Source organism: Mugil cephalus, chromosome 12 (genome assembly GCF_022458985.1).
Source record: "Mugil cephalus isolate CIBA_MC_2020 chromosome 12, CIBA_Mcephalus_1.1, whole genome shotgun sequence".
Lineage (NCBI taxonomy): Eukaryota > Metazoa > Chordata > Actinopteri > Mugiliformes > Mugilidae > Mugil > Mugil cephalus.
The window spans coordinates 19,486,310-19,512,496 of record NC_061781.1 but is presented as its reverse complement, the minus strand read 5'-3'; the positions used below and the strand labels follow the sequence as shown (position 1 = coordinate 19,512,496).

At 42.2% G+C, this 26,187-nt stretch overlaps 1 protein-coding gene across 19 annotated transcripts in view; it reads right to left on the bottom strand.

Annotated features, from left to right (window-relative positions):
• The window catches only part of mycbp2 (MYC binding protein 2), a 57,561-nt gene that overhangs the window by 28,415 nt on the left and 2,959 nt on the right, over window positions 1–26,187 (bottom strand). For 15 of the 19 annotated variants that reach the window (XM_047600596.1, XM_047600597.1, XM_047600600.1 and 12 more), the window contains exons 2-33: window positions 25,152–25,227; window positions 18,437–18,652; window positions 17,072–17,225; window positions 16,677–16,873; window positions 15,411–15,653; window positions 15,165–15,236; window positions 14,819–14,915; window positions 14,633–14,706; window positions 13,006–13,144; window positions 12,762–12,838; window positions 11,497–11,701; window positions 11,234–11,398; window positions 10,934–11,092; window positions 10,631–10,835; window positions 10,308–10,453; window positions 8,844–8,954; window positions 8,376–8,480; window positions 6,448–6,567; window positions 6,269–6,350; window positions 5,927–6,044; window positions 5,462–5,820; window positions 5,110–5,282; window positions 4,609–4,734; window positions 4,030–4,157; window positions 3,332–3,423; window positions 3,116–3,250; window positions 2,925–3,008; window positions 2,719–2,815; window positions 2,435–2,627; window positions 1,887–2,161; window positions 968–1,189; window positions 670–861 (exon numbers count right to left, since the gene is read on the bottom strand). In XM_047600596.1, the coding sequence (XP_047456552.1) occupies window positions 670–861; window positions 968–1,189; window positions 1,887–2,161; window positions 2,435–2,627; window positions 2,719–2,815; window positions 2,925–3,008; window positions 3,116–3,250; window positions 3,332–3,423; window positions 4,030–4,157; window positions 4,609–4,734; window positions 5,110–5,282; window positions 5,462–5,820; window positions 5,927–6,044; window positions 6,269–6,350; window positions 6,448–6,567; window positions 8,376–8,480; window positions 8,844–8,954; window positions 10,308–10,453; window positions 10,631–10,835; window positions 10,934–11,092; window positions 11,234–11,398; window positions 11,497–11,701; window positions 12,762–12,838; window positions 13,006–13,144; window positions 14,633–14,706; window positions 14,819–14,915; window positions 15,165–15,236; window positions 15,411–15,653; window positions 16,677–16,873; window positions 17,072–17,225; window positions 18,437–18,652; window positions 25,152–25,227 (4,837 nt within the window). The remainder of the gene's footprint in view (window positions 1–669; window positions 862–967; window positions 1,190–1,886; window positions 2,162–2,434; window positions 2,628–2,718; window positions 2,816–2,924; window positions 3,009–3,115; window positions 3,251–3,331; window positions 3,424–4,029; window positions 4,158–4,608; window positions 4,735–5,109; window positions 5,283–5,461; window positions 5,821–5,926; window positions 6,045–6,268; window positions 6,351–6,447; window positions 6,568–8,375; window positions 8,481–8,843; window positions 8,955–10,307; window positions 10,454–10,630; window positions 10,836–10,933; window positions 11,093–11,233; window positions 11,399–11,496; window positions 11,702–12,761; window positions 12,839–13,005; window positions 13,145–14,632; window positions 14,707–14,818; window positions 14,916–15,164; window positions 15,237–15,410; window positions 15,654–16,676; window positions 16,874–17,071; window positions 17,226–18,436; window positions 18,653–25,151; window positions 25,228–26,187) is intronic. The other 4 variants (XM_047600598.1, XM_047600615.1, XM_047600601.1 and 1 more) reach the window with 3 other exon arrangements.

Genomic DNA, 26,187 nt, shown 5'->3' with positions numbered 1-26,187 from the left:
GACAACAGACAGGATAGAAAACAGGGTCGTCGCTGGCTGCTGTCAAGTGACGTTACTATAGCAACAACAGAACGACTGCGGTGCATGTGTATGTGCACCAAAAGAGAGATGGGTGATAACTGATATAGAAGAGTGTCAGAGGGAGGGTGACAGACATCTGCCACTCCCACTTAATGACTCGGCATACCATAGTGACAATGCATAAAACGCAGCGTCTGCCCATGTGTTACTGTTTTATGACACCAGTAACGACAACATGTCTGTCACTTCAACAACAATAGAGATTTAAGTAACAGGACGGGGGATGGCTCCAGGGAGGAGGAAAGAGACGGACTGATGAAAGACACGGCTTGAGTGACAGATCATGCATTAAACTTATAAAGCGGGATTGTGACAATGCTGAGTTTGGCAGAAATGGGAGTGGAGGCAGTTGTGTTCCAACAAATCTGACAGACAGAAATGATTACAAAGTGAAAGCCTAGAGTAGGGACGACAGAGGTTAATGAAAACGACAGATGACACTTCTGCTTATGTTGCAGAGCTTTTTTTTTTTTTTTTTAACAAGAGCTCGTGATGATTGTTTGCCGAAGCCCGAGCCTCGTTATATTTCACAGAGGCCTTCGGTGTGTGTGTGTTTATCTGTGGTGGTCAGCATAAGTGGAAAGTTACCTCAGAGCCCAGGGCAGAAGCAGTGAGCTCAGAGACGATGGAGGCCAACAGGCCGCAGGTATTGGACACGAGGTGAGGAGAGAACAGCTCCACCTCCTTCCTCAAACTCTTCCTCACAGGCAGCACCACGATCACCAGCATCTTCTCCAGCACTTCTCGGAAACTCGTCATCCCCATCAGGTTCTCCTCCGTCTAAAGCGACAAGACACATTTGATATGATAATGGCACCATATTCACCATCTATCAAACATTTTTGATTTGTCAGTGTTGACGGGAGGCACAGCACCAAGAACTCACATGGCTTAGTTTCTCCATGTGTGCCACCAGCAGGGGGAAGCGGTGAGCGAGGGCAGAATCGTTCTCGGTGCTGACTTGTTTGACCAGAGAACGCAGCAGCACTTCCCCGTCGTATGCAATGGGCAGGATGGACGTCAACTTGACTGAGGTGTTACACAGTGCTGACATTACAGCTGCCAGGAGACGGCTGCTGGATGTGCGAAAATTGGCTTCAGCAATGTCCTGAAATGCAAAGAGAACAAGAATGAATGTCAGATTTTTTTTTTTTTTTCTCTATTAGTGAAACTTTTCTCGTCTAATCAGCAGTATTGCTGCTGGGGGGATAAGTGGTTCACAAACTTTGGTGGATAATTCTGGAAAAGAGTATTATACAAACATCTACAGTCAAGAGACAGAAGGAGGTTTGCTTTTGTTTTGAGCATTTTATATATTTAAAACTGAAGGGTTCATGAAAATTTTATTGACATGAAATTAACTGATAAAGACATCTTAAGAAAATATATGGCTTTAAAATGTGGCTCAACGCAATGTTTTATGTTTGTAGGCCGGAAGAATGTATGAATCAGGCTACTATGTGATATTGGCATTTTTTTCTGTACTAACCAAGGTTTTTTAAACCTCCTCTCAGGAGTCTCCTTTTTATCTTTCCTGTCTTGGTTTTGTTTTGTCTTTTTTTTTTATCCAAACCCTTGACAGTATCATGAGACGTGAGACAGAAGGCACGTACCTACTTTGATTGTTGTGTATATCCTCATACACCCTCTGTCTTTCTCCATATTATTTCCATTACTTCAAGTCAGATGCTATAAACCCATATTGGATCTTGTTTTGTTTTTTTTCTTTATTTCAGTTAAAAAGTGAAAATAAGATATTCAAAAAAGACTGGAATATGTTAACAAGCAGACTGTGATGATCATACCTGGTCGAGGCAGTTGAGCAGATCACAGAGGCAAGCCCACTGCAGTGCAGGAGTTGGGTAGAAGGAGTGGAAGCAGGCGGTGAAGGTGTTGTGGCATTCCTGCAGGACAGCTTCCAGGAGGGTAAGGGGCTGGGACAGGTAGCCCTGGGGATCATTGTCCAGCTTCGTCAGGCAGTTGTCCATTCCTTCCGACAGGATCTTCTTCAGCAGGCTGCGTGTCTTTCCCACGCACTCCGCCAGCTTGCTCGACTCCTCCACCACAGCTTTGGTGCTGGCTGGAAATCAGACAACGGATCGAAAAAAAGAATTTGAAACAGGATCAGAAGCTTCAGCAGTCAAGTGAAATCGACCCGTACTTTCTGAAATAAACTTTTCCTGAAGTTTTCCTGACTAAATGAATAGAAAAAAAGGGTCATTGCTTATTTATAGGTTTCATAGTGAATATGACTTTATTCGGTGTTATATAAATAATAATTTGCAGTTTCTTGTTGCATGAATGCACCAATATAATCTCACCAATAAATCTGCTTTACGTTCACTGTTCTTACCAGCGATGGGGAAGATCTCACAGATGTAGACCCTGAGCAGGCGGAGGCAACACGTGCCAACGAAGCGCAGTCTCTCCAGGTCCAGCAGTGTGGCTGTGTACTGGAAACCCTTCAGGCCTCGCAGCTCCTCCACACCCAAAACCAAGGTGGTCCAGCTCCAGTGTAGGATACTCAGCAGAGACTCAAAACACTCCTACGACCAGACAGTCAGAGTTGTAAAAAAAACAAACAAAAAAACAACAACACTGGTGTAAACAAAACACTTTTTTAGAAACTAAACTCACCACTGAGACCGTACGAGCAAATGAGCGTTTGAGAATATGGACTGGTTCACTGGTCTGCTGCTTCCCTTTAGATGCATTGCCATCATTTGACGGGAGCCTGGTGTTAAAACACAAATTAAATATCCAGATTATTTACTTGTCAAGCCTATTAGACACAATATATGATATAAGACACAAGCCAGTTTTAAGAAAAGCATTTTACTTGCCTGTAAAGCAGCTGAGGTATTTGACCCGCATTAACATCTGTACCATTGTTTGACTTCTTGGAGCTTTTGAACTGAAAGACAACACTAAATAGGGAGAAACGGCATTGTGATTAGTACATGATTAGTGCTGAGGAATAATTGGAAAATATAAGATGTTATGATGTATTATCCAGATGATAAATCAATTTTACCCATCATCAGTAGTGATGGTAGCCTGTCCATGGGAGCCACAGTCACTGCTGGGACCAGACACTCGGGCCCACGCCACATACCACCAGCCGAGCTGCAGCAGCACTGGCTCATCAAACATCATGGCATATTTCTCCCTAAAAATAAAAAGCGTCATCAATCACAGCGTTTGGAAATGGAGATCAGTAATATATTTTTTTTTTTTAAACACAATGTACCTGGCAGCACAGTCATAAGCCAATACATCAGTCTCAGCCAGCAAATCACCGTCAGTCTCATGGTCGCCCCCATCAGGTCCCAGCTCAAAAAGCTGCACAACAACAGTACGGGATAATTGTGGTGTAATTAGAGAAGCACTTGCTTAATCTATTTTGTCTGAAACACCCCCTGGTTCCGTTACAATGAAAACTTAAGGAGTTTTTAAATTATGGTTATACAACGTTTCTCTGAGCATGTAGGAGAAACTGTCATATTCTAAGATTCCTGCACAAATAATTTACAGCAGCACATGCCGTGGATTAAATGCCAATCGCAGTGCAAAAGGAATTACTGATAAAATGGAAAAAAAAAAAATGAAATATATCAAATGGAACAAATAACATACTCCCTGTGACTTCACAAATATATATTCACTAGAAGGTGGAGCCCTGCCATGGCTATACTGTTATAGTGAGGAACCCATATGAAATAAATCCAATCTATATTATCAATCTGATAATTATTTTTATTCCTATTCTCTTGTATTATCTTATTTTCTTTTATTTCCTTTTTTTCTTCCTGTCATTATCGTCTCCGTCTCCTTTGTTCATAATTGTTATCATGTCCCTATAAGCAACACACTGTATTGAAAACTTGAAAAACAACAGATATGTTGAATATGACTATGTATGATTTTGGATGAAACCGCAATGTTCACCTTGATCTTGGCAGTGTACTCCCCTCGTCCTCCGAACAGGCCCAGCCCACCCAGCAGGATGTCCGCATCCGCACAGAACCGGATGGCCTCCACAGAGTGGGCTGAGTAACCCCAACCACCACCGTGACCTAGAACATCACACATGGGATAAATAAGACTCTGCAGGGGGGTGGGGGGGCAAAGAAGTTTGGAAGTTTTCCCGTTGTGGCACCAAACTTTCATTAAGAAAGAGCTTGACATTGTCATAATATCAGTTAAAGCATTCATTTATTCATTTTCTGTGACCGCTTGTCCTCTGGAGGGGGCTGACATCGGGCAAGAGGCGGGGTTCACCCTGGACAGGTCTCCAGTCTATCGTGGGGCTAACACAGAGGACAACCATTCACACTCACACGTAGGGAAATTTCGAATCACCAATTAAGCCACGCAGACACAGGGAGGACATGCAAACTCCAAACAGAAAGACAGATCCGAACCCAGAACCTTCTTGCTGTGAGGCGTCAGTGCCAACCACCACACGATTGTGTCGTCCAGTTAAAGCACATAAAGGCAAAATTTATTGTGTACAAGTTCACTCACTCTCAAAGCGGTTCACCACACTGTAGTCCTCTTTGGAATAGACCTTCATCACTGCCTGGGTTTCTTCTTCTGAACTGGCTACACCCATCTTCAGCTCCTGCATGGCTGCTAACGTATCGAGGCAACCTGAGTGGAGATAGCATGCTTCTTTTTAGCACCAACAATATTTAACAATGTTTTTGCAAATGCATGGTGCTTTATGTCCATTTATGATCAAATATAGTTTCTAAGAGAAGTGCAGCAGACATAAACAACAACACACAAAATGAAATAACTTTCGCTATTTAGATTAGATTAGAGGTTGTATGTGGAGCTTTATGAAGAAACATCTGAAATCATACAGAGGATAAAAGGCAATGAATTAGACAGCGCGTAAGACCACTGATTTCTGGTTTCACTCTTTGAAAGATTGCATATCAACAGTTGTGATCATGCTTGTATAAGAACAAGAATATCTGAGGCACATAAGCCCTTTGATAAATAACTAGCATCCACAATTACCAAGGATGTGCAGGGCTCCATGAGAGCGAGTGGTGGTCGCATGCGATCCTGATGGCAATGCAAGCTCTGGACTGAGGATGCTACAACGAGCCTGCAGATCTGTTGCAGAGGGCATCCTGGCATCAGCTATCACTGCATTGTAGCACCACATCTCTCTTGAGGCCGGCAAGAACCTAGAAACACACAGGGAGTCATGGTTGAGAATAACAAGCCTTAGAGCAGAAAGGCTTCGCTAAATATTTAAAAATATGGATGAATGCTGGCAATATTCCCCCTTATTAAATAGCAATACATTTACAATATACGTGCATATGGTTACCAGTTATCTACGCCATTTAATCCTTGGACTAACCTCCATACGACATCATACACAGGGTCCAGACACAGGCCAAATCCCTGCAGGTCCTCCTGCTCAGAGTCATTGAAGGTTCTGCAGCTTCCATCCATTTTGTTGATTAGCAAGCATTTAAATGGAGGTGGCTCAGACACAGAGGAGGGCACAAGGCCAATGATGTGTTTGCTGGCAAAGATCTCTGAAGTGGAGAGGACATGGGAGTTGATAAGAGCCTCGTCGATCCGCAGGAACGTCTGGTCGCCGCTGGCCCCGATCCAGGTAGCCTTTCGTCCATATTTGGCACCAATATTGGGCATGGGAGATGGCTTGGCATTCCAGTAGGGCATGTCGAGGATGGGCCTGCCCAGCTGTCCTTTCTGGAAATCAAGGAGAAATACTCAAATTAAAGCTCTAGGCTAAACGAGTGCATGACAAAACCTTTGAACATTTTAACAGATCACATCACAAAAATGTTTTTCTCACCGAGAAGCTACCGAATGTGAAGACCTGCCCATCCACGAGGAGAACAGCTGTGTGGTTACTGCCTGCTGTCACCTGGACACTCGGACCTGGAAGGGCCTGCACCAGAGTTGGAGAGCCCCTAGTAGGTAGAAAATTAACTGTAAGAACAGCTAAGGTTGACATTTTAACAACCGTAACAAATGGCTAGTTTTTCTCAACGGTAATAGTCTTGACTTATCAATTCTTTCTGCCGGTTATTTGATATTTTTCATTCATAAAATTCTACATTTTTGTTCCCAATAACTGTTTTATATTATATGCATGTAACAATAAAAATATCCTTCAGTTTAACAACATAAGTACCTGGAGTTGACATCTCCATGTCCAAGCTGCCCGTGTTGGCCATAACCAAACGTATAGACATCTCCATTCTCCATCAGCACCACTGTAAACCAACATAATGACTGAAATGTTGCAGTAGTAGTGAAACCACTGCGTCTTTGGTGACACTCCAGAAGCAGCCATTAGGGAAAACAACCTACCTGAGTGGTGAAACCCGCAGCTGACCTGCACAGCTCTTAGCTCGCAGTCAAACCTCACCGCCCCTGGAGGATAGGTGGTGATTTTGCTGGCGTCCTTCTCTCCACGTTCGCTGCTACCATCTACAATGAAAACACTGCAGTCAGCGCATTTGAGTGGAGAACATAGAGTGAAGTTTAGTAGAAGCTTTAGACCGCCGAGGTGGATGTCTCTGCGGACTCCTGGAAAACAGAGCTGGAGGAGAAAGAGGACTCAAAGGGAAACATGGAGAAAGGTGGAAAGCATGCTGAAATAAGAAGGAGGGACTAACACCTCTATAACAGAGTGGCTTTTGACAACCAGTCCTATTATAGATGGACAGACTGCGGTGCAGAGAACTTGAGAACATCTGTCTGTACCTAATGAGGAAGAGGAAGTCTGGTTTATCTTGAGCCCTGCAATAGGTCACAGTCGCGGTGTGTGAGAGGATGCGGTCGGAAACAACACCATGCATTACAGTAAATATAATGACCGGCAGTACTTTTTTGGACCAGGAACCAGCTCCGTATGGTTTACCTCCGTTACCAGTCAAACGAGATAACAGCATTAAATTTTCAATCTTCCCAGCAAATGTAGAAATAACAATTGAGTCGCTCGTGGCCCAAAAAGATCACAGGATAGGGTTAAAAGTTTAGACACAACGCTATTTTGATCAGTACAGAGAAGTGCTCTTGAATTACAACACAGAAAAGTAGACAGTGGGAAGATTTGAAGCATTCATTCACGAGTGTAAAACCATAAATAAGAATGCTCAGGGGACATGTAGACACTACACTAAATCACCTGTTCTTACTAGTACGCAAAACCCACAATGACAGGTTCCAAAAAGAAATAAATAAATAAAATAAATTTTAACCCTTAATTGTTCTACCCATCCATTCTTTCACACAGTAGTGTGCGCATTTAGAGCAGCGGGCAGCAGCCTTTAAGGACTGTGCCTGGGGAGTGATTCGGGGGTTAGATGCTCAATGCACCGCAGCCATGGACACGGTTATTCATCAAACAGCTTCAGTCCTTTTGAATGACATGAAGGAGGAAACAGCTACTGTTCTGGAATATATTACAGTGTGGTTTGTTGCCAGAACAAACAATTTACTTGCAACAAGGAAGTTGCATTGAGGAAGGCATGTTCCAGACATGCAGCATGATGTCATTTAATAGGCATCAAAAACGGTTCACACGGAGCGCTACACCTAGTGAAGCTATGGTGTGTTCGTTCTCCTCCAGAATTATCATGGTTTCTTCAAAAAGGGAAGAAATGTGTTTCTTCAAAATCACTTCAGCAGCAGTCAATGGGTTGTGAATCTTGGCTTCAGAAAAGTGACTATTTCTCTACACAAGCAAACCTCACTCAAGGACAAGCGCCTGAAAAGCTTGTTATGCCAAGTTCAGTGATTTCTACGTTGGCCGTTTACAAGCCACAAATGAACATATCTTCTTCTTTACTTCTGTGTCAGATTTCTATACTTGTTAAACCATGCAAGCTTGTCCTCCCAGTATTCCCTGTTTCGACTGTTCATTTGTATCTATGATGATGCATCCAGTTGGTTTCTATGGGAGTGATGGTAAATCCAGTCAGACAAAGGGATTCAGAGAAATAGGACCAACTAAACCAGAAAATGGATTGTGTACATTTGCTATGTTAAAGACAGGTAACCACCCTGTCGGGAGTGATGTTTAACCTGGTCTAAAGCCGTTCGCAGTCATTTATCCCATGAGTCAGTGAGTCGTTCTTGCCATCAGGCTCCATTGTTTATAACAATGAGACCTGGTGAAGACACGAGAGTCCTGCCTTCAGAGAGTGAGAGAGGAGGTGGGCGGGACAGCCAGATTGGGAAATGAGTTAAAAGGGGTGTCTCTGCACCCGTTGAGTTAGTGAAGACCGCAGTACCTTTGTGCTTGTCCCGTTTATGCCTTAGTGCCTGAAGGGGTCTTATTCTGGCTAGGGCCTGCTCACGCTGGTTCATAAAAATGGGACCGGGAAAAACAAGGGGGCCTGGGGGAGAAAGAAACTTTCACATGCATGCACAATGCTCACAAAATGGGAAAGAACACATGATAATACTGCACCACAACAATACACATACACGCACTGAAAAAAATTATACAGACACAAGCAAGGGGGAAGTCACCAAGGCACAACACCCAAGCTCACAAAAGCACCTGAAAGTAGCCTGAAGCTAAAGGGGATGGACATACTGTCTGAAGTTTTAGTCTACTCATTACAGTCAGGCCAGTCGCCCAAGTCTCCCCATGTCTATTTTTGCTCTACCATAGCAATCTTAACAACCCCATCCCCCCCACAAAAACACAAGTCCTCCCTGTACATAGTACCCTTCCATCTAGCTCTTATCCATACCTCTTCCCTCCTCCAACCTATGCCGGCGGTTGATCCTCTGCCGTTTCTCCTCCTGACGGATCTGAATGTGCTCCTCGATGTTCACTCCTGGAGGGGGAGGGACAGGCACAGCTGAAAACACATAAGGCCGCAGGTACAGGCAGCCCAGACAGGATGCAGGAGGAGAAGAGGAGGAGGAGGAGGAGGAGGTGGAGGGACGACGAAGCAGAGCAGAACAAAACAAGACACACATCAATGAGTGATGGCAAGACGTGATGGAGAAGCAATGACTCCGCACAGCAACAAGGATTTTAACGAAGCACGAGCGGACGTCAAGTGCGCAAAATACCATGTTCAAGCGAATGCAACAGACAAGTGTGAAATGTGCGGCAAAAGCAATGTGCTGGCACAGCTCGGAAGGATATGATGCTCGCACACATCCCTGGTCAAGACAGTCGTTTACTCTGATCGGTTCCAGAGAACCCAATAAATTACTGGATATGCAGACATTTTAGCATGCGTCGCTTAAGGTTTTAAGTGAAATGTAAACAATGTGAGTGGGGATTCAGCTGAAAGTGATATATTACATGAATGACAGAGCAAAAAAAGGATGGAATGAATCGTCATGAAGGCACAGTGACCGATGCAAGTACCACTCCACAAAAGAAATGAAATATTTAGAGCTAATGAATATAAAGTAAAAACTATTTTAAGAGAGGCCTCTGTCAAGAATAACAGCGACTTGTCATTTTTAATGAGGATGTCTTACAGCATGTCATCAATAACTAGTTTGTACAGTATGAAAACTGACAGACGCAGCCATCCAATGTGTTTAACTTGATTAAATCACCTGTAAATGATGCCAGGTTGCTGCAGAATAATGACATGTAACTCCACCCTCATCAGAGGGGTCATTATTTCTTGGTATTCTGTTACTTATATGGGAGATAGCGGATCATCAATCATGCGTGTCACTGCCTCAGCGATAAGTTTTTAGTGTGGGCATGGAGTTCCACGTTTTATTCTTTACATGCTTAACAACGCAAGAGCTACTGTGTCAAACTGTTCTGGTATTATGTGACTATTTATTATTATTAGTAGTAGTAGTATAAATCAGAGTTAAAACTGGAAGAGCAACAGCTTCCTGGACATTTATGATGACAAACTTTAATTTACAAATCATATAAAAACCAGGAGCATCTGCTATTAGTTGCAAATGTGTAAGCAAGTTGTGCAGCTTTGCACCATCCAGACAACACAGCTTCTTCAGTTGTCACTGTAACTAAAATATCTTTACACCCTCTGATCTACATTTCACTTTCCTTACCCCTTTTCTACTTTCCATTGTTACACAAACATAAACCAAAAGAGCATGCGCACTTAGAGTCACCCACAGACAGTTTGCCCAGAGCCTACTTGCATTTGTCGTTGTTCACACACACTTAAAATTGAGCCTGAAGTCATATAAGATGTCAACTAGCATACCTAGCAGCAGGTCCAATGGAATCATCTCCTTCACAGCATCAAAGATGCCTCTCTGTCTGGCCTCCTGACCATCAAGCTCCCTGGCACAAGCCTTACAACAGCCACACGCCGAGCAGCCAGACTCTCCAGACCCACAACCACAGATACTGGTGGAAAGATAAATACACATATATTTCACACATTTTTTTTTTAAAAGCATTCATTAGACAATTTAGCCAGAATTCAGTTAAAAGTCCAGAGTACGGTTGGACGGTCGTTTTCACACAAATTTTGTACAGCTACTATAATGACAACCTCCACACCCCCCTGTTGTTGCCTCTTACCCTCCTGGTACTCTGTCAGGCCGTCCACTGCTGACACAACTGGCACCGTAACCGGTGCAGTCTCCGCACACCGTGCAAACCATGCACTGGTCCAACTTCCACTTGTGCATGCCTGGCTGGCACATCATGCTCTTCTCTTCCTTCTCCTCTAGCTCGTCCTCCAGGTCCTCGTCCATGGCCGTGGCCATGTTCTCCACACCAAACGCTACAACAGATACGCACACGGGCAGAAAGGCTCGGTACAGGCTCTTTGCGTGTGTATAGATATAGTTATTATGTGTATTTGTTTGTCTGTGTGCTCACCTTTCCCTGCCTGGCTCATGGATCCAGTGTCTCTACCACACTGGCCCTTGTTATTCACCCCGAATGTCCACACTTCACCGTTCTTGGTCAGGACACAAGTGTGAGCCTTACCCATGGCAACCTGAGTTACAAAGTGACCTTTGAGGTCTGTCACTTGGCCTGTGAAGAGAAATGCAGTGATTCCGATCAAAGACAGCAGTAAGTGTTCAAAAAGAGTAATGTTTATAGAGAAATACATAGTTCTATTTTATGCAGCCAATGGTTGAAGACAAAAACATCTCAGAGAATTCGTCAACTCACAAGTGCTGTCACTGTAAATTGCATCTTTGCCAAACATGTAGAGCTCTCCATCCTTGGTGACAATGCTGCTGCTGCCATTGTTGCATGCAGTATACACAGCCGTCTTGGTCTCTAATTTGATCATCTTCTTGGGCTTGTACGGTTTGGGCTGCCTGCGACTTTTAGCTGCAAAGCAAAACAGCAGACATCACCATCAGATTTACAGCTGGTCAGATTTTCATTCAATGTTTAGACAAAGGTTGAATACAGTGAGTTGATCTTACTGGATTCTCCGTCTTCTCCTTTGCTGGCAGACCCGGTAAAGAACACGCTCCCATCTTCAGCTACTAGCAGCGCGTGGGAACCGTCATGTCCGACCGAGAACTGGACAATCTTGGGAGACTTTGTGACGGGCAGTTCCACCCACTTTCCTGCTGATGGGCCTCCCTGTTTAATACCCAGGCTCTGGTATTTTCCTGTGTAATAGATCTGAGAGAAAGACACAAGGGTGAAATTGAAACATTTACTAAAGGAAAAATAGAGAGAACAGCCTCGGTGTTGAAGAATAGCTGAAATAGAGGTCATTAATAACGGGTGAGGACCTACTGTGTGTATTAGCTCATGGATTTAGTTTAACCAAATATACACTTTATGCTAAAACAACGCACTTAACGACATTAATGAGGTAGCGGCATTTTTGATTTATTGTCATAAGCTTGTGGTGACACATGCGCAAATACTGCTGCAAAGCAACACAGAACCAGAGCCTGAGAAAGAAGCACGTGCCTGGCACAACGTCTAGTCGTAGTGCTAAGTGGACTTTGTGCTAAGACACAGGTCAACTGCTCCTATTTTTACCCATCCAGCTGGTCTGGGTTAGAGTAATCTGCAGATAAACTGCGTTGCGAGATAAGGCCCCTACACAGACACAGAAATGGGCAACTGATCTCGACTGCTATCTATAAAAGAAACACAGCGCGCCACACCTAGAGCAAAGACGCAGACAGCCACACCCTTCAAACAATCCACGTTAGAAGATAAACTGAATGTGAAAAATGTGAAATATTTTTTTTTAAGTGCGCACCGGATCTCAACAGCGAAGTCGATTCCCGTAGCCCCGTAGTTTCTTGTTTAAAATTTCACTCTTATATAAGTTTAATATCTAGGAAGCTTCTCTCCTAGTTGTGATTTTCGGGAAGCTGACATTGTACTGGAGGCTGGAGCCAAAGCTTCGTATCTCAATGAATTTTTCTGATGACTCTGCTTATTTAAGCTCAGCATTTATTTAAATATTAATAAGGAAGAGAAATAAAGTTATTTAAGAGGGCCACCGATTATATCCCCAAACATAAAGACGTGATCTCGGAAAATCTGACATATAGAGGTTAGAAACAAAGAGAAAGTTGGACGAGGGGCTCAACGTTGCAGTCCCACGTAAATTTATTCTGAGCCCTCCCCACAGATTCACCATCTAAAGCATAAAGTTTGTCATTATCGAAACAAAACCCTCTTAAGTCGTTTCATTTTTGTCGAACACCACCGCTCTCACCTTTCCTGAGGCAGTTTTCATCAGAGCGAACTCCCTCCCTGCTCCAAGTAATGCTGCCTCTTCATCAAAGCCGGTGCCTGAGAGAAAAACATGCTATTTAGAGCCAAACACAAAAGGGCCAAGGACACAAGTTTGGAAAGTGCACAGATTTTCAGTCCTCTGTGTTTTGAACAGTTTTTGACACATTTTGAGGTGCCCATTGTAGGTGTGTAGGAGCATATGGCTCATTCACTCATTCACTCACTGATGATGTGCAGATCCTTCTCGAGGTCAAAGAGAGAGATGCCGCAGGCGTGCAGACACTTCCTTGCCAGCTTCAGCTGCAGTTCCTGCTGCAGGGCCGGGTCTGAACTCATAGTATAGATCCGCACCACAAAACCATCCTGCGGGAATCGGGACCAGCAGGAGGAAAAAACTGTTTAGTTTCACAAGACAACATTTTCACAGTATTGTATATAGAGTTTATTAAAAACATATTGCTGTTTCATTTGTTACTAAAGAGCCTCTCGTTCACTTATAACTAATGTGTTGCATTATCGCTGCAATTACGGCTTAACTGAAGCCATGAAAAGTCTATTATCTGGAGGGGAAATATGTTTGACAAAAGAATGTGATGTGACCTGGTATTACAAAATGTTTGCATACATTTTTTTTTTAATATTAGTGGCTATGGCAACCTAAAGCCCTTAATAGTACAAGAGATGATATACCTGCAAGCAAATGGGGCTGAAAGGGCCAATTTAGAAGGAAGGAATGAGGCAGAAAGAGGAAATGGAGCATAGGAGGATAGTCTGGTTTTCACTGAGTGGTAACGATGACAGGCTCATCTATAGGGCTTTCATTCCTGCAGCGTGTGGTCCGTGCAGTGGCTGCATATCTTGGCTGCTCAGTAAAAAATGCGTTGTTAGGAGGACCCACCTCCCCCCATCCTTGGCCCATTACAGTACTCCGCCCCCCTTGATCAGCCTGGAAACAGCCTAACTGCAACGGCAGATATATGGATTTCACATATCACCCTCCCCCACTCACATCAGAGGGCTTATGCAGATAACTGCATGCGAGGTTAAGCTCTCGGGAGGAAAACCCACATGTGGTGACACTGCCCTGACTGCTACACCCACATATTAACACACACCATTTATATATTCTGTACAGACATGGTTACGCCTCCCTCTGTGGCTCAGCTGGCGATCAGCTGAGGATCACTCTTTGAATGAGGGAGTGACGGATGCTTCAAGATCCTCTCCTTTTGACTAACAAAAGTGTGGAAATAACACATAATAAAGGAGAGCAAACACGGTAAACACGAACCAAAGGAGAGGATTTGGCTGCATTAGTGTGTGTGTGTGTACAAACAGCACAAAGCAACATGAAGAGGATAACAAGAGTCTGAATCTGTTCCAAATCAGTCGTAGCAATGACCTTTATAAAAGCAACGAGGGCAGGTACCAAGTAGAGCTAATGCCAATTTTCATTCAACATGATTTGAAACAAAAACGCCCACTGTCGCTTCAGAGAAAAGTTTTATATGAGGTGAAGGACTGAGACTAAAATGTCTCAAAACTAAAATAAGAAGTGACTAAATCATTAACAAATCACTAACTACATCTATGTGGACTGTAAAATCACGTCACTTAATAGTAAGTCCTGCTTTCTCCATTATATTATATTTGCAGCAGACATGTGCAGCTGAGTTTTATTCTGGGATCCGTTAAACATTAAGGAGAACCACTGAGGGCACGAGGGCTTCCCCCACTCACACTATTTCTGTTTTAAAGTTTAAATCGTTCTCTTTTTAAAAAGCCTAAGAAAGCTGAGACACGGCATTAATATCATGATGATGAGGAGCTTGGCAGGAACATTAAACTTACATCTTTGCAGGCTGCAATCTGGTTGATGTACTCTCCATCTGTGAAGATGATGTTCTGCCCATCTGAATGTTGACCTGCAAACAGAGATCAATGAATATATCTAATATTTTCTCGGCTAAAATACTGATGACAAAACTCCCATGAGGTGTTTGTCACACGAAATGAATGAACGCGTTTCCTCAGTACCTGGCATGGTAACCGCCCCCTCGTGCTCCAGAGTCTCAGGGTTGATCTTGATGGCCGACATACTGTGGTTACTCGTGTCCCGATACAACAGGTAGCCCTGAAAACCACAACACAGTCACTACTGATGATCTACAATCATTAAAGGACTACCTCAAATGTATTTGCTACATCAGGCTGATCAATACTCCTGACATTTGATGCCCACAATTCTCCTTCAGAAGTACACATCTCCAGAATTAATTAATAAGTTAAAGACATCCACTATAACTTCCATCGTGCCTTTTCAAACCCTCTACATCATCAAACGTAAAATGAAATATATCTGATTGGAAGCATTACTACTTACCTGAGCAAAGCCCAGCCATGATCTTTTCTCCTTTCGATTCCTGATTCGAGACGTGGAGTTGTACACATGGCCCTGTGGAGGATGAATGTACGTGAGCAGACAATAACAAACACTGACAAGCCTCAATTAAAACAACTTTCATTTGGGACTTTTTGGAGTGATAACATGGGCTTTTTAATCATTCAATCTGCAAAGATAATGTGGAGATCTAAGGTAGGATGACATGCAACACGGAGGGCCACATACCCTGACGGTACCACTGTATCCAGACCCCACTTTGTAGAGTCCGTCTTTGCAGAGCAAGTACAAGAAGGAGCCGTCAGTCTGCAGGAGACAGCGCTCATCATCATCGATGGACACCTCTTTTAGGACCCACTTGTTCATCAGGGCTGCGCGTTTGATGCCATTTCCAAACCAATCCTGGATTTGGATCTTTCCCACCAGAACAGCCTGTACGCTTCTCTGTAGTGCGTTCAGTATGGTGGGAACCTGGTGAGAGTTAGGAAGACAAAGGGGGGGAAAAAAAGTCAAATCAGACGTTAACAGGATGCATTTGTAAAGCAGAGTACGTATGCACTAAGTGGGAACTCGTCGGGGGAGTTTTTTTGGTCTCGATTTAGTCGGATTCACATCAGCGCTTGCAACTGTAAACGCCGGGATGTTTGACATCATTTCATTCTGCCTGAATACATTTTCACACACACTCCCATCATTTCCATTACACATATCAGTGATCATATTTCACACAAAGGCAAACACAAACAAAAGACATACAGGCATGCACAGCATGAAAGGTGACACTTCTCCGCAGCCTACAAGCGATTTGGATGGTTCACAACTCAGTCAATGCCTAAAAGTTGAGTTGTCAGGAGCAAAATACAAACCAATGAGAGATAAAATGTACTAAATACTTAAGTTATCAAGTCTTTGCAAGTTTTGAAAAAAAGAAGAAGAAATAATAATAATAAAAAAAAAAGAGAACGATAAAGGGGAGGTAAAGGGAGGAGGGCAAGGACAAAGTAGAGATGGAAGCAAACAGGGGAACAGATAATTGGCAGAAGAATGCAGTCAGGGTAACATAATCAAAGAGGAGGATCAGAGCAGCTTGACATTTTCCAAAACTCAATTTGTGCTGTCCAGACTCTGCCCCCTGAGTCTCTATACACAAAGGAAATGCACAGAAAACACAGGGGGTTTCTTCATTCACCCCAATCAAAAGTATTCTTCCGAATCAGGAGACAAAAATTTGAATAGATAAAAAGTGGCACAAATTTCCTGGAGGAGGCAGTTTAGAAACCAAAACAAATGACATTCAAATGAGATAAAAATATATTATCATTGTAGCTATTCTCTAAGATACAAGAATGACGATGATCACGTCCACTTCCGAGACAACTGACATTTACTTCACTGTTTAGATAAAGATCTGAGCAGGTGATGAGCACAAAATAGTCAGTTTTGTTTTGCATATATATACCAGAGATGAAAAAAATAACAAAAAAAAAATGTTACCTGTATCGTCTGACAGGCATGGCTGCCATTGTTGGTGAGGATGGCAGAGACGGCCTGCAGGATTTTGCCCGTGTCTCCCCACGCCACCACCAGACTGAAGAGGCAGGCGCAGGACAGGGCGGTGATGGCCTGCCCCGTCGGGTCATTGGGCCCCGTGCTCCAGACCGTGGTCTCCAACAGCAGCTGGAAAAGAGACTCTGGCAAGGCAAACGAGAAAGTGTGGACGTTACAGAAAAGTAAACAAGAGAGACTCCTGTCTCAAAATAAATAAACTACATGTCTCTGACAGAATCAATAAAAAAATATATATATTTTAAGCCTCAGAAACACAGAGACTGGTTGAATCGGACAGTACACTCAATAAACTTTGAGGTATATACATGTTCTGGCTTTACCTAGGACATCAGGAGGCTCAGTCTGGAAGCCCTCGGGCTGTTGTCCCTGCAGCATGTCCAACAAGGCCTGTAAGCTACGCAGGCACAGTAAGGGGTGAGAGAACCGGGTCTCTTTTATCAGCTCAAAAACCCCACACAGGCCGATGCCAATGATCTGCAGACACAAACAGAAGCACATTTTTTTTATGAGCAACTGAAGACGACAACGCATGAAGATACTACACCTGCAGCCCTTTTATGTAGAACATATATAAATTAAATCTAGAAATAATAATAAAAAAAGAGGCTTAATGGTTTGGAGTGGATGTTTACTTTTAATAGCATGGCCTGCTAGCAGTGACACAACCAACATATGGTTATAGGGCCACAGTAAATACAGTAACTACGGCTGACTGTCCACTATTAGCATTCTGTATAATGAGAGACCCACTTGGCTGTGTGGCGAAGGGAGGGAGACGAAGGAGTTTGGCCTAGAAAAGGATGTCATTCTCTCTCGTTTCCTATCTCAGAGTAAGATTTGTTTGCAAAGGTGAAAGCTTAGCATCAGAGGAACTAATAAAAAAAGGTCAATAAAAATAGGCGGTAAATTAGAAGCTTTATGGGAAAAATACCACAAAACCTGAGGAGCAACAGATTATGTATATAAATATAATAAATGTTCACTTCTTTAACGTAACAGACACAATTACATCAGCGATTACATTACTGATGTGAGACACACACATACAACAAAGAACCTCAACATATGGCTCCTTGTTAGCGACTGTAATTGAGCTGTAATTGAAACTAAATTCCCCAAAAAATATTTTAATCATCGGTAGCTTATTTAATTTGTCTGGAAGAAGATAAACCATAATGAGTCCCACAAATTAAACCCATCCCTCCCAGACACTTCCCTCTACTGCCACACTTTGATGGCAAGCAGGTGATTTTTTATTGTGATACCACGAGGCAGCGGTAGTCGGCTTTTGCAAGGTCAGCGGGCACCCTTAAGGTTAAGCCGTGATCGCACAATCCATGTATGGCTTCAAGTCCTAAATAATCACCCTGCTTTTCACGACAAGAGCCAACTGAGATAAATTACAAGGCCTGTAACGGATGAAAGTCCATTTTTAATTAAAAAACTTTCAATACAGAATTACAAAAGCCTATAAAACACCCAATTTTAATTGTGTTCCCAGCTGCAGTCGACATTTTTTAATAAAAAAAGATGGCACACAGAGAAGATGAGGGAGTTAAGAAAACATGCAGTTCCCCCAGAAACGTTAACTACACGTTGCGGCGATGCGGATTATGACAGCTGAGGTTTCGCAAATTTTCGCTGCAACCGCCACATAAGCAACCGATGCTACTCCCTTCTCACACCTTTGGCAGCTTCACGGGTGGCTCGCGATACTCCTCCTCCTCCTCGCTGTCTGAGTCGCCGCTCTGCACAGAGCTCCTGGAGGCCAGCGCCAGGGAGGCCTCTCTCTGCTGCCAGTCCAGCACACAGTGCCGCACGTTGCAGTAGACATTGAACGCAGATGGGTTGCTGTGCAGCTTGATGTCCGGCACACAGAGGGCTCCATCTAGACTATCGGCCTGTTTGGGGGAAAAAAAAAACAAAAAAAAAAAAAACAGAGAAATGTGAATTATCAGCAAAACCTTTTTTTTTGGTTTGATATAATTAGTGGCGATCGATAAGCTATTTACGGTACGACAGTGATTTATAAACAGCAATTTCTGTTCTTTGGTAAGATTTGATTTCCTTTGTCTAATATGAAAAATTAATAAGCAATTTTAAGCTTTTTTTTTTTTTGTCTTTTAATGGACCTGTTAGGATAATGGCCAAGAATGTGCAGAAGACAGTAATAACAATAATAAGATTTGATGGCTGTCATGCTGTTAGATAACAAGGAGGGCGTCACCCAGCAATAACAGCCACAAACCAAAGTACACGCCAGATGACCACAACAAATTTATCGTGAGGAAAGTCACAACTGAGAATGTACTCATAGGAACACATCACAAATAACACAAATATAAACCTAAGTAGCTTTAGATTTAGAATTAGAATACTATTTTTTTATTCTGAAGGTCTATTTATATCGTACAGTATTTCTATTTTTTATTTCTATTTTTTACTCTTATTGCTTATTCAAGTGTTGTTTGTTTTTTTATTTCCTTGTACCACTGAGGAAAGTGACCGGAGTCAAATTCCTTGTTTGTGTTCACATACCTGGCCAATAACGCTGATTCTTATTCTGAATGATAAGGCGTTATATTAAATTTATTGTTCGCTAATACTACCTCACGTGTCATACTGCTTAGAGTTGCAGGAATCAACCTATTAAACAATTATAAATTCCATAGTCCTACTGTAAAAGAGAGCCATCAATAAAACAGATTACTATGCTCACACAAATTCATTGTTTCCAATTCATGTTATGAAATGGAATGATTTATTCTATTATAAAATAATGCAAATACTGTTTAGAGCAAAATTATTCCCAGAGTAGCTTAAATTGAGTGTAGGCACTTATGAGCATTCTTTGCTCCTGCCTGAGCATGTTCAGTCACTGTAATTTACATGTTTATACTATCTGTATTTATTGTACTGTGGCTGAGTAAAAATACCTCTACGACTACTACACATGGTTTCAGTTACATTTCAAGTGAAATTAAATTATATGACTATAAGGCTCGAAAGGCCATGTGATCACGCAAAGCACCGCGGCTCACAGGCGCCATTTTTAGGGTCAAAGATTGTTTGTTTACATTGGTACACCAGGCAACAATCTGCCACTTCTCTTTAGAGGAAGGCAGGTATGTCTCGGTATGTCCGTTTTTTTGGTGTCATTTTACCGACCGGTCTCCTGGAGTCACCACCCCATGGCAAAGAAGAGAGCGTTATTTGTGTCGGCTGAAGTCTACAACCGTTAAAAAGTGAAATATCGTTGAATGCAGCTGTTTGCTGTCTGAGCCGAAGAGAAGAGCGGCTCCTTCAGACTCGCTGCACCATTTTACATCGCAAACATTAATGTTAACACGCTAAAAGGACAACGACAAAACACAAGTGCAGCGTCGCGCAACAGACTTTCCAATTGCCCCCTAAGCCCACAATGCATTGCGGTTTTTGCCCTCTGCTACGTCACACTTTCAAGCCCTATAAAACTTCTGTAGACTACAGTCTTTGTATTGTTACCTTTGATTCTGCTCATTTTGTTTTGGACTCACTACTAAAGAACACTTACATGTCTACACACAGTTAAGGTCCTTCCTTCAAGACCAGCTTAAAACAACTTGGATTTCCCAATATGTCGTGGAACTAGTGTCAAAAGATTTTAGAGAAGTGATTAGTTCACTTCAAGTCAGTGACCAGATGTAACACTTCTTGTAAATTCAACAAATTAAGACTAATTCAACATGAACTCTCCCTTGTTTTTGTAAAAATTTAAAGAAGTGTTGATTGGACCTGCTGGATATGTTTGCAGTGGCACCGATTTGTATTTGCAATACTGAATCTACCCTCATTGATATAAATGAGGTGAACGACCCAACAGGGAGAACTTACAATTAATGATTGCAGCAAGCACTAAACACTTAAATCCAAATAATCATTACGATTTGATCAACTAGTGCACACGGGGAAACTTGATAAACTAACTAATTGATAAGCTTTCTCAACCCCCCCAACAAGCGAGCCATTTTTAACTACAGTCCTGAGGCAACCTCTGGAGGATCACAATGATCGATCGTGCCTCTCTCTCTTGCAGTGTTGCGCTTTTGGCATCGCAATCACGGGGGGGTGATGTCATCTATTTGAGGAGAGAGGTCATTCATTCTGAGCTCAAACCAGCGGGGAGGATATCAGCGTCCATCTCATCTAACAGCGATGTCTGCCGCTCTCCTGCCTTGCCACTAGAGCAGCTATTGTGACCAAGTGGTTGTATAACATTCACGACGGAGCACAATGGCTGGAAAGAGCACTTAAAACCATTTGCAACATGGAGACACTCTAATAACCTAAACCCATGCAGCAAGGGAGGGAAAAATTGATTTCTTGAGAGATGAAAGCAAAACAAAGGGGTGGGGTGAAGACCAAAGTCCTGCATTTTGAAACTGATCCTTAAATATTTCTGGCCAGTAGAGATTTAAAACTATATCCGACAGGTTTCAGTAAAGCTGATACAGGCATTGAAGGTGACACCTAAAGCTAAGTGGTGATGCTCAGAGCCAAAGACCCACGTGTTCAAAGCCCATTGACCTGCTGATGTTTTGTGGCTTCCTTCTTTCTTTCTAATAGCATCAACTCAAGACCTAAACATGCTGCTCATGCGGTGGTTTCTTTTCTGTGTTTCTGACTGTACTTCACTGATGATTTAATGGCCCGGCAGCTAAAAGCTTTGTGGAAAAAAAAAAGGTTGCAGTATGTCAAGCTGCAGAGCTGCTTGTAAAAGAGGAGGTGAAGAGCGGCGCTGGTACAGCACAAGAAACTGTACTGTCAACATTTTTGTTCACCCTATACAACACTCGCTTCAATTTGAGAACATGCCAAGTATAGGTCGTCAGCGATGATAAGGAAGAGGCGTGAACCTGGGCTAGAAACCAAGGCCTTGTGGTGGACTTTAAGCAAAGTGAGAGCCACCCCATGACTCGTTCACCATGACAGTGCAGGGAGTGGAGATGGTGGACACTTCCTAGTTTCAAAAGGATGCAAGTTAAGAGCAGACAGCAAACACTGAGGGCCTCTACAGGAACGGACTTAGGCTCTTCAACAGCTGCGCTAGGTTGCTGTTGATCTTCTACAAGTTGGTGGTTTAAGGTTGTATCTTCCATGCTGTGTTGGGAGTTTGCATCAGGAGTTAGGGAGCCAAAAAGCTGGGTAAAATCCTGCTCTATGGCAGGGATGGAACGGGAGGTAGGAAAGACGGATGCTGAAAGCTATCATGGACAACATCACTCTTCCTCTATATGCTGAGCTGAGGCAGTGCCAGGGACGGGTACCGATACTCTGTACCATAGTGGCACCTGTGCTGATGCAAACAATGGTAACCAGACCGAAAAGCAAAACATTTCGGTGTTTCATTTTCATGCCACAGAATTTTTAATTAGCGCCCTCTTAGCTCTATTGCTGTGCCGACGCTACATGTGAGTTTTTCGACAGTTTTTCACCTGCGTGGATGGAACTGAACCTTCAAAACAGCCAAACAGTCAAACATTTGGCTGTGCATCACCTCAAAAGATGCAGACAAGTGCTAGGCAACACCTCAAATTTGATTAAACATTTGACGGCACATAGCATTGTTTTAAAAGCTTAGAAATGTACCATTTTTGAGAGCATGCAAGACCCCACAGCAAGCACATCTGTTGCCACTAGTGGAGTCAGCAGCATCATGCTATCAGCCAAGAGCGATATCACCAAAAAAGGCTAACATGTTCATCTTTTTGCAGAACAACTGCTGAAAGTTTAAAATTGCCAGGTGTTTCTGAAACACTTAAAAATTCAAAGTTCAAATTCAAATTTTTTTTGGCATGTTCTCTATGTTCTGTATGTTCTGTATGTTCTGTATGTTCTGTATGTTCTGTTTCGCCGGTGGTTTTGACCACTCTGATACTTATTATGATAACTATGACAGTTTATTGTGAATGTAATTTTAGATTGGCTAATTTATTTCTAAGTTTTAGTTGTATTTATATTATTTGAATTAATATTCCACTTGCACGTCACAAAATGCCTTAAAAATAAAAAGGCACCGATTGGGGCACCTTTTAAGCACTGATACCATTTCAAAAGCACAGGTTTGGCACCGGCATCGGATAAAACCTTAACGATACCCATCCCTAGGCAGCGTAGGGGGAAACAGCCACAGACTCATTCAGCCACGTGCTCTTTCTTGCCAACAGTCATCAGACTCCACGATGCCACATCACCCAGTACCTCTAGTCTCCACTGACTGTGACTTAAACGTACAACACTAACAGTAAAACGGTCTTCCCACTGATACTGCACAAACATACAGATATTGTTCAATTGTCTTTATGTATACAAACACCAGGTGTTGTATACATTCTACATACTGCATCTCTGTGACAATTCACGTGTTACACATCATCGATTGTTTCAAATTTTTCCTTGTTTTGTACAATAATGAAGCTGTGATCATTTTGTTTCTTGATGATAACTGTGCTGCTGTGTCTTTTATTACTGTAGCTACCACATCTCTCAAGACGCACAAAATCTTGATTATGTTCGTCTTTTGCACCGTTAGATCTTATTACAATAATATAAAGACTACGCATCCGTCAGCACACAAGACGTCACCCTCTCCACGAGAGTGATAAGCGTTTACGCTCTGTCTTCACTCCACTTTCACGTTTATAAGCACAGAAGCAGACAAAAAGGGAGAGAAGGGCTTTCAAGCCACACTATTGTCTGACTAACCCGGAGTCGGAGGCGTGACAGAGCAAGAGCACAACACATACAAATACAGCATGACTGCCCGTGCAACTACCCACGTTATCATGCCCACTTGCCTGCCAGCCTTACCTACCACTTAGTCCTCCGTGTCTAAAGACAATCTAATAACGTTGCAGGGCATGAACTCACAGGCAGAGCATGTCAACCGGAAGAGAACTTAACTGACTAGTCCGCTCTTTATTGAGTGTGGAACAGTTTTGAGGGATGACAGAATAGAGCCTCTTATCATATTGCCAATGCCCGCAAGCTGCTGGAAATGTCTGCATAATAAAGTTAAATCCAAACACAGACTGTGAAAGAGAGGAGACTACAGTCTCGCTCTTAAAACTGAAACAGAAAACAAACACGTCAGTATAATGTCAGGGCTCAGGAAGTTGAGGAATCAACTACTTCAGCCACGTTGGCAATGAAATTTCTACATCAGAGAGAAAAACAAAATCACATCCTCTGATGCAGGCAAGGTTCCCTCTCTGGATGAAGGAGATGGAGGCAGGCAACTGTTGCCGTGGAGATGTGGAACACATTAGGTCGCTCGGCAACAGGCCATCATGCACAAGTCAGAGCCACTCCTGTGTGTGTGTGTGTGTGTGTGTGTCACTCTGCCAATCCCACTCTCCAGCTTCATGTGTGTGGATGGGCTTACTGGCACCTGCCCAGCCCCACCAAAGAAAACAATGTTTCTGCCAAACACCGCCAACCTTGCCGAGAATCAAACCTTAATCACATCCTCCATCTGTTTAACGCAAGTCAAACCAGCTGTACATGATAATTTGGGACAGTTGCAAATTAAAACTGTCAGTCGTTTTTTTGTTGTTGTTTTTTTTTTCCCTCCATTATTATGTGGAAGAAAAAATACCTCATGTGCATATTTTGTTATGTTTGAGTTATGTTTTGTCAAATTATATTAGAAGCATCGAGATCATTAGTTGGGATTATGTCTCATTTATAAATATTGGTTTTACTTGTGATTTAACCCTACAAGGATTAACAAGGTGTTATATGTTGTGTGTATTTATTAAGGCATTTGGATAGTTGTAAAGGTTTAAAAACAGCCCCTGTAAAGTGCAGCTTTAATCCAACAAATGTAAGTATTCTCACAATTGAGGTACGCAAGTTAAGACTAATATATTATAATTCATTCACAATAACAGTCCCGCTCTAAATCTTAGTTTCAAAACTGTTATAATGTTTGGTTTATGTTTAAACAGCATTAAAGAGGTGGTTATTTAACTGCATGATCATTTAGGAGGACACAGTTTGTGGTATTTAATGTACTAAGTATTTTGCCTAGCCCAGTGACTGTAATAGGTTGTCAAATAAAATAAAACAATAGAAGTGTGTGTCCATGCAACAAAATACAATACAATAATAAAATACTAATACAAACCACAGCCTCTAAAATGAAAACACAGTTGAATGAAACAGCTCTCTCAGTTATTTTAAACAAATGTTGAACGCCATAATCTTCATGGAGATAAGATTGTGTGCGCGGCTGTTATATTAGGATATGTTTGCTACTCACACATTTGTTTTCAGAAGAACTAAGAACTGACAAAGTATGGTTTAATGTCAGACAAATGTAAAACAGCAAGAGTAGCACTATATTAAGACATCTCTTACCTTTGTTCTTGATTTGACTTTTGACTTGACCTTCTGTCGCCTTTTCAGTTTCTTCTTACTCAAAGCCTTCTTTCCCCTGGAAGCAAACCGTGATCAATCAGCTTTGCGAAACATATGCTTCAGTTATGCTACATTAGGCAGATGGTATATGTTCTGCATAATGTAGCACTAACGGGATACAATAAACACAATGGATTAGCATTAACATTACATGCCCGTTATATTACGCCCCAACCACAGACCTTAAGGTTTTGTTAAAAAGTTCCAGAAAACTCACAGAATACATTTTGCGTGATATAGATTTATAGATAGATTTATAATATAGATAGCGTGTTTTTTTGTTTTGTATCACACAAAGAATACTCAAAGCAGGGAGTAATAACAGCATTTTTCCATCACTAAATTATAACCTACCTGATTACGGATTTTGCTGATCAGCTTGAAAACAGCAACCACATTTTTAAATTATTTTTGCTTCTGCAGTTACTACTCTATATTTATATCTATTGGAGAAATGGGTAAGATTTTTTTTTGTTTGTTTTTTTTACAACATTTTGGAAAAAATGTCACAGTTATTTGGGGCAGTGGAACAGACAGAAAGACATCACCCCCACCTCATGATGAGAACCTATATATCAACCAAAATTATCAGCATAAACTCAAACTTTTAAATAAACAGCTAAAGCACAGTCAATATTAGAGCAGTCAAGATAAGTTATCTTATCACAAGTTCTTATTTTCAAATATCATAATGTGCGGAGAATGTGACGTAAAGCGTCTTAACACAACAACTTATAATGATGTGAAAACCACAGAATTTAGGGGTGAAAACCTTGAGTCCCTTTCCCACGTCTTTAATTGTTTCAGTTTTCTTTTCATTCTTGTGGAATCAGTATATGAAGCTGCTGGAAAGTACAAGCCTTTTTAAGTGCCTGCATTTTTCGTCAGGGTCATTCTATTCAGTTCTGCAGAAAGCCCCTTCAACTCTCAATGGTCAGTTTCACTTACAGATTTCAATCTTAAGAACCACAACCAG